The following is a 12,861-nucleotide window of genomic DNA, read 5'->3' on the forward strand; positions in this document are numbered from 1 at the left end:
ATAATGATGATACATTCGAATGTCATAGAGAGGCAAAGATAATGCGTGGAATTTTTACTCTTTTTTGTATACAATTCATTATGTAGATTTAAAAATTAAACTAAATATTGTATTTTTGTATTATCACATCTGAGAAAGGACTAGTTTTTCTCATGAGGTTTATACTCTAAGAGTCAGAATTGGTCCCAGTGATTTAGTGACATAAACACTTACTCTTAACACTAACCAGTGAGATTTCAGCTGTACTTTGAGAAGAGCATTATATCACATCTTTCTGATGACAAAAATACCAACTTAAAACAATATGAGCAAGGGGAAAATATGCGTGGTTAAACAAACCAATATCCCACACATGTAAATATAAACAATAGTGTGTTCTAACATATGTTTTGTAGGTCACTATCTTGAAAAGGTGTCATTTAAAAATCTTCAAACCTAATAAATCTTGCCATTAATTATCCCACAATAGGTTTATCAAAAATATTATTTAAAATTTTGGGTCCTTAAGGGTCTTTACATTTTAATGAAATAGATTATATTTCTCATGTATTATTTAATATTTTATCCTTGCCTGAGGACATTTTTTAGAGGGAGAAAGAATCATCGATGTGAGACAAACATCGATTGGTTGCCCTCTCATACGTGCCTTGATGGGGATTGAATCCACAACCTGGTGTTTTGTCCATATTTCTAATGTAATTTATATGCTAGCTTTACTTCTTTCTAGCAGTATACCAGGATGTACAGTATGTGCATACTAAATGTACTATATGGTACTCGTATGTAGAATCTCAGAACATTGCTATAAAAAAGTTCCGTCTCACAGTTGACCTTTAATTCCCTGATGTCAGCAGACTTCGAAGGGAACCTAGAGTCCTCCTATTCAGTATTCCTCAAGAGCTGGAGGGACATTACGTGGAATAAAGAAGGTAGCTCTGATCGTAGACAAAGGTGGGGCTTTAGGGGTTGTTCTCTCACAAGTATCATGCTGCTCGATGAGTCTGATCCAGTGAGAGTAGTAGCTTTCCCTCACTTTAAAACATTTTTAAAATTTTGACCTCAGGATAGTTATTTCAATCTCAAGGCATTCTTTTTTCAATTTATTCTCTAACTCTAAACCCACCAAACTCTTGACAGCTTTAGACGTTTTGTTGGGATTAATTTATGCTTATGTTGGAAGATGCGAGAATATCTGTGCCAAAATTAGTAGATGCCAAAAGCTCTGGTCTGTCTTTGTTAACATAGTTCTAATCAGTTGTAAATATGAACTGGAAATGTTCTTTTCCAAAAATTATTATTGACTGGTTTATATTAATATTTGACAGACGTATTTACCAGGCACCAGTCCTCCTTTCAATAACAAAATGTTTTCGTTTAAAAACATGCCTCTACTCCTAATTTGGGAGCAGACACTGTGGTAATGTTATTTGACTTATCACACTTTCTTTGGAAAAAAGTCATCTGGGTAATTGTACTTGCCACACTTTATCTTATCAGGTGTGTTCATGTGAGGTATGATGTGTGCGCTGTTTGTCTTTTGTATTAAAATCACATTTTAAAATGAAGTAGACAGTGTGTAGTGATAAGATTAAATACTAAATTCTATTCAGACCTCATTTCTGATAAGTTGAATTCTATTTTATGCTAGAAGAAATTAAGATAAAATTGTGGCATGAATGAAATAACTCTCCATATTTAAATTGTTGCCTTAAAACTGATGGTTTTACACAAGCTGTTTTTAAAAATGCTTCTGCCCAACTAGCTAGCCATGTTGATTTTCTTTTCCTTTTTTTTTGCCTGTTTTACAGCGCAAAAGAAGAGAAAGATTGCAGTTGTGCAACCAGAAAAACAGTAAGTTTTTCTTTTCTTTTTTTGTTGTTGTTCAGTTTTCAAAAACTACATAATAACCCGTGTAGAGTCTTTACAGAGGAGGGGAAGCGTGGCTGTTGTCAGAGATTTAACGCACAGAGTGGTGCATTACTGAAGCTGCCAGTAAAATGTATCTACTATGATTTATTGTGCACGTATTTTGTGCAGGACATGGGGCCTTCTTCTGAAGGGACTTCTATTCCAGATCGTAACTTCTCACTTTGATTCTACGTCAGCACACCCAAAGGACACTCCGTCTCACACAGGCACCATAATGGCTCTCTGTGACAGTGGCCCTGCCTGAGAGGCCAGGCAGCCCACCCAGCATGCTTCCCATCATTGGTCATGGCCAGGCCTGGTGGGCAGAGACTTCCGGCAGGGAGAACTTTGGCCAGCTGGCTTAGGGTTTTGCATCTCAATGCCCTCATTTGTAAAATACCTGTTTCTCGGGGTGTTTAGGCAAGCTAAATTAGATTCCATGTGTAAAATTCATAGGCCCTACATTGTTGAATAAATTAGATTATCCCACGTTTCGGCCGTGTTGTAACTTTATGAAGACTGTGTGTATAGATGCCAGCAGTATGTTTTTGAAAACTTTCAACTGTGGGTAGTATTTTTATAAATTGGCAAATATCTGAAATATATTAAAATACATATCCCTTGCCAAGCCTTTCTGTTTTCTTAATACACTGATGGAAATGAAATTGAAAACAGCATTTTTTTCATGTACCCAAATTTAAATAAAGTGAAATGGAATAGTAACTACATTGCCATTGGAATGTGAGTAACAGTTTTATGGTTATTTCTTGTACATTCATTTCTAAACAGTGTATCAGGTTAATAATCTGAGTCCAATTTTATCTGGATAACATTGAAATAAAGAATAAGTAATAAAGTAGTTTCATCATCGAATCCAAATTTGAATTCACAACTCCTACTAAATTTGCAGTCTGTGGATCAGTCCCCTGCACCACTCGTCAAACACAGATTGCTGGGCTCCTGTCCCCAGAGCTGCTGACTCAGCGTGTCTGGGGTGGAGCCTGAGTACCTGCACGTCTAACAAGTTCCCAGGCGACTTTGAGAACCAGTGTCATAGACGACCCAACTATATCTCTCATATTGGTTGACTTTGACTTTATATAGCTTTTCAATTGTGATTTCTACCAAACCAAGCTGGATACCCCTGTGAAACCCACTTTACTTCCCTCCTAAGGTTATATTTTTTTAATATTTGTTCAGCAACTTTGACTGAACTATAATGTAGACTTTTGTCCTAGAATAAGCCTACTTCACATTTTAAGAACCATCAGCTCATAGGTTTTCTTCGAAGGTCTTGTTTTTGGTGTGGCCATGACCTGCACAAACACAGTCTCTGGAAATCAAAGGTCCCCAGAAAGTGGTTTTCATGTAGACGCTGAGGAGAAAGCTGAATATAATTAAAGTCAATGTAAGTTGATGTTTCTTCATGCCCAAAACACAACTAAAGACATTATTATAATTCTATAACAAGAGAGCAGCCCATGACCTACAAGAACCTCACTGATCAGTGATGACCACGTAAGGGTCAGGTGTATTTGTGTTATTATTACGAGAATTGAGAACAACCCCGTCTAAATGATCTTTTTATGTGTTCCTACAGATGTTGCTCCTAAATGCACACATCCTGTCTTACTAGACTCTTGGCTTAGATTTCTCTAGTGGTCATTTTACATTATAAAAAAACTTTGGAATGTACTGCTTTCTCCTACAGTATGTGACCCATGAAACTTTTATTTTCTTTATCAACAGATTGCCATCCACAGTGCCTGTCGAGAAAATACCTCATGACCTCTGTTTATTCCCTTCCCTGGACACCACAGGTAAATGGGCTGTTGAGGGCTCCCTGTCACTTCCCAGTTTGTTGCCATGAGTGGGGATACGCACATAATTCTAGGTCAACAGAGGAATATCTCAGCTTTGAGTCTCTTCTCTCTTACTCTGTTGCTACTTATTAGTGGATACCTACAGTTTTTAAAAAGGTTTTCTTTTAAGCTAAATTCTTCGTGCCTCTTCTTTTCTGCTTCTTGGTCTGTAGCTCTAGATAGTTCTCTTCATCTGCAGGAAAAGGGCCCATGAGCTACTGAGAAACTCTGAGCCCAATGAAGTCTGTGTGTCGTGAAAAATAATGTGGAAAAAGGAGTTGAAAATAATCATTTTTAGGCATTCCTTTTTTGATATTTTATGTTAGTTCCACTTGCATTTTTACAATAGCGGTTAATACTTAAGTCCCTGTGGGCTTTAGAATTGTTCCTTCAAACCCTCTGTGTTTGAATAGCTGGTTGTGAATAACATGCTTGTTAGTATACAAAATCCTGCATCTTGCAGTGATCTTTGAAAACATGAAAGGGAATTACCCTTTGACCACAAGACTGATCATAGACAAGTTGGTACATTGAGTAGTATATTTGATTAACAATTGTATTTTCTAGTCAAAATGAAAGTTGCTCTGGATTCTGGGGTTAAAAACTATATGCTATGGAAAAATTCTATTAGTTGAAGTTATTCTCATTGTAAAGAGAGCAGTTTTATGAGTAGGTTTACTAAAATTGTTTTTTCTAAACATCTGGGCAGAGTAATCCTTTCAAAAATTTCCATGTAAATGCAGTTGTGGACTTAATTTTTTTGCCTGTTGTGTAGAATTGAAACTTCAAAATGCCTTTAGAAAGCCATGTCCACTATTCTGTCAGAGTCTATAATTATTTTACTCCTTTCATCTTATATGAAGAAAATGATATTTCTCCTTTCTTACCTGCTGGTTTTTAGTTGAGGTTCTATGAGAACCAAACTTCTTGGACTGTTAAATTGCCACTGTAATTACAACAGTTTTTATAAAGAAATTCCACAGCGAGTGCAGCTTAGCTTGGAGCAGCAGTGGGGGAGAGAGAGTCTCTCAGCTGAAATAAAGCCTCAGTCTGTGTTTTTAGGCATTGAGGGGCTTTGGAGTGATATCATTTAGTTATTCTCCTTTTCCCCGTGGCAGCTGTAGCTGCAGCTAGACCAGCAACCTGCCCTGTTCACTTTCTAAGTTGAAAGAATAATGAGGGAAATGCAAATTTAAGTCAGTGTTAGGAACATTTCACATCTAGCAGATCAACAAAACAAAGAAACCCAATACCTAGCGGGAGACCAGAAACCCTTACACGGTGCTTATTGAAGCATCAATTTGGGCAGTCATTGGGAAGCAATCAGGCCACGCCTACTAAAACTAAAGATACACAGGCCCCAAGGCTGCATATCTTTACTTCTTGTTATATACTTGGGCATACATACATACATACATATATATATGTGTGTGTGTGTCCAAGTATATATGTATATATGTCCAAGTGTGTGTGTGTGTGTGTGTGTGTATGTGTATACCTCTGGTCCATCAAAAGGAGTAGATTTTTAGTTATATTCATTAAAACACTGTTAGTAACATTGGAAAGGTGGAAGCAACTTAATGTCCATCAAAAAGAGAGTGGAAACCTCCATTGTAATTTATTCCTACAACGGAAAAATACACAGAAGTGAAAAAATGAACCAGTGTTTGGGATCGTCATTTACCAATTTGGGTGGATCTCAGAACCTTCATGTTGATCAAACAGTTTGATCAACACATCATGATCAGAAACATATCATGTTGCCAAAAAACACTTAAGGGAGATTTAAAAGACATTTATCTGTCTAGTTGTTAAACACATACATGTGTCTGCGTTTACAGAATGGTAAACACCAGAGCCAGGGAGTGGTTGCCTCTGGGAGGAGTTTCTGGGGCTGGACACACAGGGGCTCAGCTCCGTGTGGATACCTTAGTTATCACTGTCTTAAATTTTGCATTTTTTGTGTCTTAAATACTGTACAATATACAAAATTTATTTTATGTGGTAGAAAAATAGTCAAAATTTCTAAGATATTATTGTGTCTGTAAAATGTTAAGTTATTAAGACACCGTGTGCCTCTGGGTAGTTTTGCCATCTGAGTGAAGCAAGCTTCACTGAAGCTTTTTTGTCGGTTCCTGAAGCATCAGCTTATGTGGCTCTTCCCCACAGGTACTGTCAACGGGAAATACTGCTGTCCTCAGCTCTTCATCAATCACAGGTGTTTCTCAGGCCCTTACCTAAACAAGGGGAGAATTGCCGAGCTACCTCAGTCCGTGGGACCAGGCAAATGTGTGCTGGTTCTTAAAGAGGTAAGCTGCAGCCAGAATCGTATCTGGCTTATTCTCACAGGGTATTTAAGGTAAAGGTGCAATTTCTGAAGGAGAAAACAGAAGTGTGAATCAATTCAGGTGACATTTACCAAGCACCTCCTGTCTCCCAATCCTGTGGGCTGAAGATGGTCATAGGAAGCTGGGAAATGGTGTCTGTGTCCATGAAAGACCCTCAGTCAAGTGGGAGGAATGTACGTGCAGTCCTCTGAGTCAGAGGAGGCGTTTCACTGGACCTGAACAAAGAGCTTCAGGAAGACAGAGGAAGGATCAGCTGTGTGTGGAGTGAGGGTTGAGAGCTGGCGAGTGAAGGTTTTCCTGAAGAGGTACGTAAGCCTGGAAGGGTCAAAGAAAGGGCTTCCTGAGATGGTTGAGCATGCCGTTGAGAAGGGACCCTTCTCGGCCAGATGAGCACTGTCTGGCACAGCACCTGCTCCTAGGAGGTGCGTGAAGAATGCTCCCCTGGTCTCCAGGGTCAAGTCCGTGTTTTGGCTGCATCCAGGCAAAGCCTAGGCTGCTCATCGCTTCAATGCTGTTATTTCTCATTTGTCTTCCTGCCTTTGAGAAACAACTTACAGATAGGGGCGAATTCTAATCATGCCGATGGGGGTTTTCCTCTGTTACGTTTTTATAGCTTAGCCCCAGACAGTGTTGAGAGACAGGTTGGAATTTTGGAACCATTTCCAAACCGCTCTTGAACTGTTTTTTTTTTTTCACACACATCAGTGCTTTTTCTTAAGTAAAAGGCAACACATGTATCTTTTCTGTGGCTACTGGACTATGATGAATGTGTTGTGATTCCTTGGGCACAACAGTTCCTTTATCCATAGCACAGTTGTTTGTTGGGCAACTTTGAGGAGCTTGGCACTGCGTGCTGCAGTAGTTAAAAAACTCCGCTTGTTTGGGTTTCGTGTTCCTGGTGGGCACATGGCTTGATTCTGAGCTTGATGTACATTAGGGTGAATACACAGTAGACACAGGAGCACAAGGCTGTGGGAGCTCAGGGGAGGAAGTGACAAATATGTGGCAAGTGACACTTGCTCTGGCTTAGGCAAAACGAGTATAGGACCTTGAACCACAGCATGGATAAGACCACACCAATGGAAGTTCAAGCTAGTATCTGGGAGAAGTTGGTCATGTATGGCTGGAGAATAGAATCCTTAGACTGGGGATGATGTGTAGATATAAAAGACTTATATTTAGAAAAAAAATCCCATCCATCAGGGATACCTCTGAAAGGATGCCATGATGTGGTCGGGCCAGTGGTTAATTCTGTCTCTATAAACTGCCACAGACATAGATCCCTACAGATGTTAAACTCAATCAAAGAACTCAAACCAGGATTACCTCTAAGAATTTCTGTCACAATATAAATTAAGACCCCTAGACTGAGAGTGACTTTTCAGTCTTCCAATGCTTTCAGACTGAGGGCATTTTTGCTACGGTGATGTTGTCTACCTGAATTTGTGCCTGTTTTTGCTGTTAAGTGATCAGAACAGAACATAGAAGCTGATAAAAATACGGTGAACTGACAGATTCTTTGAAGCTGCCTGCAAGACTCTTTTACATTGCATATCCCATATCACCTGCCTGCTCTGTTAACAGACACGATGGATGACCTTAGTTTCCAACTCTCTTTAGAGTTGGTTTTTTACTACGTGATTTTTTTAGTCAAAAGTAGTTATCCCTGATCAGTTCTCCAATAGGTGCACGCAGCCAGATTTAAAAGCCAAACCAGAGCAATTTTCTGATGACAAAACTAGTTTTTTTGCTGATGTTCAGAAAATGCATGAGGCAGGAAGGAAAAAAAAAAGCAAGCACTTCAGTTCTGAGAGTGCAAGAAAAATGTAAGTTCCGCCAAGCCAATATTTATGCTAATGCTCTCCCTTCAGCACCAGAACCTCTGTATGGTTTTAAATTTCGTTTTGCTTCAAGAGAATGAGGTAATTGGAGCAAAGACAGAGTGTTTGCAGTTACAGGTTTTTATGTCTTTGGAAAATGTAAACTCCGTCCAGTCTGCTAGAAACAGATAACGTCTGTGGGTTTGGGTGCAGAGCCAGCCTGTGGGGAGCTTAGTGCAGGCTGAGAAGAGGGGTCCTGAGCTCCGAGAGGGCAGTGGTGTTCCAGAGAACAGTTTCTGGCAAAAGTGATTATTATGTTTTTTGGCAAAAGTGATTATTAATGTGTGTGCTTATTCGCTTTCTGGTCAGTGAGCGTGCTGAGCATTAGACTTGAGTGAGGTTTTGAGGGGCTAAGAGCTGTGACGGGCCTCGGTCCCAACACGGCTCCAGCCACGGGAGGCAGGCGACCTCTGAGGAGCTGGAGCCAGAGCTGGGAGGCCTCCCGGTCAAGTCCAGTCATCCCTCATATGGCAACTCAGAGCAGGCAGCCTGGGGTCAAGGAGGGGCGGGAGTTGTCAGCCTGCTGATGCTCCCTTGGTGTCTGGGACATTGTTTTGGGACCTGGGGACCCTGTTGCACGGAGGGTAGGACCTGTAAGTGCAGGCAGTAAGTGGTGGTGGTTATCGTTGCCCAAACCCATGTGCTCACTGTGATCACTGTCAACCAGGACTGTCCTTTTCTATCCCCAATACTTCCACACACAGGCCTCTCCCAGGAATGCCAGTGTCTCCCAAATATGTACAGACTGCCTATCTCCATGGGCCCTCAGCAAACGCATGAGGTTTTGGTATCACAAGCCTGCCACACCTCAGAAACTGTTTGCATCGTTCTTCTTGGCTGTTCACAAAGGTGCTTGGAAATTTGTGCTTTATGCTTTATGTACAGTTTCCTTAATCACCAGATCTGTGATACTTATTTACATACAGTGAAGTAGAGCAGATAGGCGTTGTGTGCTTATTGTGTGAAAGAGATGTTAAATGAACAAGCCAGCCTGAGTACAATAGAAAAAGAAGGAGTGGAGTATCTAATGACACATGTACTCATAATATTGTGTGCTGCCATGAAAAGTCCACCTTCTGATAGGCACATGATGAAATGGGAGACACTGACCAAGTCCTATGAGCAGAAATGACTCATGAAAACACGAGCTCAGGAAGAATGGTGGCGTCCCTGCTTTATTGAGACGCTACAGGCCGTGGCTGTAGAGGCAGCACACCAGGTTAAAAGTACCTGGTGCGTTGCAGAGATGGGAGAGCATCCCTGGTGTTTCTTAAGCATTATTTGGTTCATTTGCCAATATGTAACCTCTGTTTTAAGTAACAAAGAGAAACTTGTCATTTCCGGGGGCAGGGGGAAGTCTCTAAGAGTCCTTGTCCACATCGTGCCTGTCAACCTTTGGTGTGTGAAGCTGCTAGTTGCTGTGGAGTGTGCTGGCTCAGCAGCCGAAATGACCCGTGTTTTACCTGCTGCTGTTTGGCATCATGGATCGGTTGTTTAAGGGATGAACTTTTATACAGGGAAAATCGACAGTTGTGTATTTCCTATGAAAAGGTAAAACCGTAGCAACTAATGTTCTGCTCCCTTTTTTCTTCTGTCTGATGCTTCATGGAAGCCTTCGGAGAAAGCAACATGAATCCCGAACACTCTGGAAGCTATCTGAAGTGCTAAGCTTCTCTGCCTTACTCTTTCCTCCAACAGAACTCTCTGTGTACTTAGCTGAGAGTGCCCGAGACACTGATCTGAGACCTGTGCACTCAAGCCAACTTCGGGATCAGTCTGCATATGATACAGTAGAGCAATGAGATAAAATAAGTAAGACTAGATAGAACTCCCGCTTGCCAAGGCAGAAATGTTGTTACTGATGGTTAAAATAAAATACAAATGCACCCACACAGCCCCACCCCACCGCACCCCACCCACCTACCTACCTACCTGTCATCTATCTTTTTACCATCCATTCATTCATCATCTCTGTATCATTTATCCTAGCTATCTTTCATATCTTAAAGAATCACTTTGGTACTCTTTTATTAAATGAATAGGTTCTAATAAGTTTAACTCAGCAGAAAGTGACTGCAGAAATGATTAGAGCCATGCACACAGGTCTGAGGATATGGAGTCTGGGGTTGCCACCAAGGTGTGTGTGAACCAGAGGAGACTGGAGTGTTCACCTCCAACAAAATTTTTATCCCCTTCAATCTGCTTCTGGGGCTTTAGAAAGTGCAGAAGTAATGATGTGGGGAGTGCATGGGGCAACTGTAGTCCATGTATACTTATTTTCATCTATTCACAATCTTTGTAGGGTCTTTTGAATACCAGGGTGTTTGGTGATTCAACATTCAGGATATGTTTACCGAGCATCTGCCACCTCACGTACCCTTCTAGCTCTGGGTACACAGCAGTGCATAAGACGTCATCCATCCATTCATTCCTTTGGGCCCTGAACGGTTCATGAGTCATAACCATGTGCCAGGTGGGCACTGTGCTGGAAGCTGGGGGCGTTGTGGTGAGCGAGAGACGAGGGCCCTAGGGGTTGACAGAACCCCTGCAGGCAGGAGGGAGTCTTGTCTTGTCTTCTCTTCTTAGACTCTGGGTCTGCCTCAGCGTAACAAGCCCACACAAGTGCAATTATCGTGGCAGGTTGTGTTAGAGTAACATCCCAGTTCTGTGTTATCTGCGGTCAGTGGGGGCACTGGATGCGGTGGGTTTTAAATCTGGAACCCCATGCTGTTTGTCACTTTGACAGTAGCAGAAAGTATGAAAGATGACTCTTACAGAGCTCTCACTTCCAGTCCCTCTTTCACTGGCTTCATGTGCTCTGTATGGCTCCAGACCCTGCATCACAACCCTTTTTTTACTGGCCAATAGAAAGGGAGGAACTCTGCCTAACACAAGCATCTGGTAATGCCTGACTTAGGGATTCTTCCATGAAGTGTGACAAATAGAAGCCATTCAGGTGAGGCATGATTTCAAACATTGTATCAGAAGGTTGGAATACTGAGCATCGAGTCTGAAGCAGAAAGCGAGTGTGCAGACATGCTATTACTTGGGGTCCAGGGCCCTGCACCCACTCTGCTCTGTTCTACTGACAGGTGAGGTGGGTTGTTGCAGCAGGAGGTTCCAAAGAAACCCTAAGGCCCCACAAGGCTGGAGCCCAGTTTGCCTTCTGAGCCTCAGAGCCCTTGGAAGTCATTGCCCTCCCCTCCCCTCCCCTCCCCTGCCCTCAGCCAGAGACAGCAGACTGCAAAGAGTGATGTGGTGGCCCAGAGAGGGACAGTGACTACTACCTCCCCAACCCCCCTGGCTGTTTGGGATTTGGTTTCGGTTATTGCCTGTAGTTCGCATTTCTGCCCCGTGGTTGACCCATTAAGCTATTTCCTTCAGTTTGTTGGTTTTGATCACAGTGTTTAGGTCCCCTGTTTGGGAGTTTACGATGACTTTTTGAATTTCTCCGTGACCTTTTGAATGTATCCATGTTTGTTCTGGGCTACCTGTCACAGCTTTTAAAAATGAGAAAGCCTTCATGTGGGAACCCAGAAAGTTAGAAATCCAAAGCTGCCTTAACTATATATAAATGATACTGAAACTGAGGATAGCTTTCATTTTTCAAAGCATCCATGGGTTTATTAGTATAATTAAGAGAAGGTGGTGGAAATATTGCCACAGGAAATACTGCCTCAAAGCAAGGACTTACACTTTCAGGTAATAATGGACTTACATGCACAACCCATTGACATGAACTAAGGAGGCAGGAAAAGTCTTGCCTGGGTGAAACCCAGTTAAGTCAGTCAACAGAATTGAAGATGTTTTTGTTGCTGCTGTTTTAAGCTGATGCTGAACACTAACCTATTAAGAACAGTGTGCCAGCTCATGGACGGATATAAACTCGAACACACACACGTGGTCTGTGATGCAGAAACCAACAGGATACTACACGGTGTCTGGGGAGGCTGGCAAAGCAAGTGTGCAAATATTTTCAGTTGTTAGATCTTTATGCTTTGTAAAGAAGATAAGCTACTTTTGTTGACTTTCTCATCATACCATAGGGTAAGATTTTGTAGCAGAGGAAAAGTCAATAGCAAATGCTATCTCCTAGGCCTCCATTCAGATTAATTATGTGGGATCAAATAAATTGTTGGAATAAATTAAAGTATTTTAAAAATATTTTTAATAGATTTTATTTATCTTTAGAGGGGAAAGGAAGGAGAGAGCGAGAGAAATATCAAGTATGGTTGCCTCTCATGTACCCCCTGCCGGGAACTGGCCTGCAACCCAGGCCTGTGCCCTGACTGGGAATCGAACCGCGATCCTTTGGTTCGCAAGCCCACACTCAATCCACTGAGCTACACCGGCCAGGGCTAAATTAAAGTTTTAAAAATATATATTTTATTGATTATGCTGTTGCAGTTTTCCCAATGTCCCCCCTTTGCCCCCTCCACCCAGCACCCACATTCCCCCCAGCACTCCTGCCTCCTTAGTTCATGGCAGTGGGTTGTGCATGTAAGTTCTTTGGTTTGTCCGTTTCTTATACGGTTCTTAACATCCCCCACCTATTTTGTAATGACCAATTTGTACTTAATCACTCACCTTTCCTCCCCATTCTCCCCCTTCTCCATGCCTGTAATTCTATTCCTGTTCTGCTTGTTTGCTTAATTTGTTTTTTAGATTCAGTTGTTGATAGGTGTAATTTGTTGTCATTTTAATGTTCATAGTTTTGAGCTTCTTTTTCTTATATAGTTCCCATTAACATTTCCTATAATAATGGTTTGGTGATGATGAACTCCTGTATAGCTTTACCTTGTCTGGGGAAGCTTTATCTGCAGTACCACTTTAGATGTTGGTGTTGCTGTATAGAGTAATCGT

General features: G+C 41.5%; 1 protein-coding gene across 9 annotated transcripts in view; it reads left to right on the forward strand.

Annotated features, from left to right (window-relative positions):
• SFMBT2 (Scm like with four mbt domains 2) overlaps positions 1 to 12,861 on the forward strand; it is a 213,687-nt gene that overhangs the window by 171,796 nt on the left and 29,030 nt on the right. For all 9 annotated transcript variants that reach the window (XM_037065974.1, XM_037065977.1, XM_037065973.1 and 6 more), the window contains 3 exons: positions 1,809 to 1,851; positions 3,658 to 3,728; positions 5,940 to 6,079. In XM_037065974.1, coding sequence (XP_036921869.1) covers positions 1,809 to 1,851; positions 3,658 to 3,728; positions 5,940 to 6,079 — 254 coding nt within the window. The remainder of the gene's footprint in view (positions 1 to 1,808; positions 1,852 to 3,657; positions 3,729 to 5,939; positions 6,080 to 12,861) is intronic.

This window comes from Sturnira hondurensis, unplaced genomic scaffold (assembly GCF_014824575.4).
Source record: "Sturnira hondurensis isolate 20B ecotype Veracruz unplaced genomic scaffold, ASM1482457v3 Scaffold0016284, whole genome shotgun sequence".
Classification (NCBI taxonomy): Eukaryota; Metazoa; Chordata; class Mammalia; order Chiroptera; family Phyllostomidae; genus Sturnira; species Sturnira hondurensis.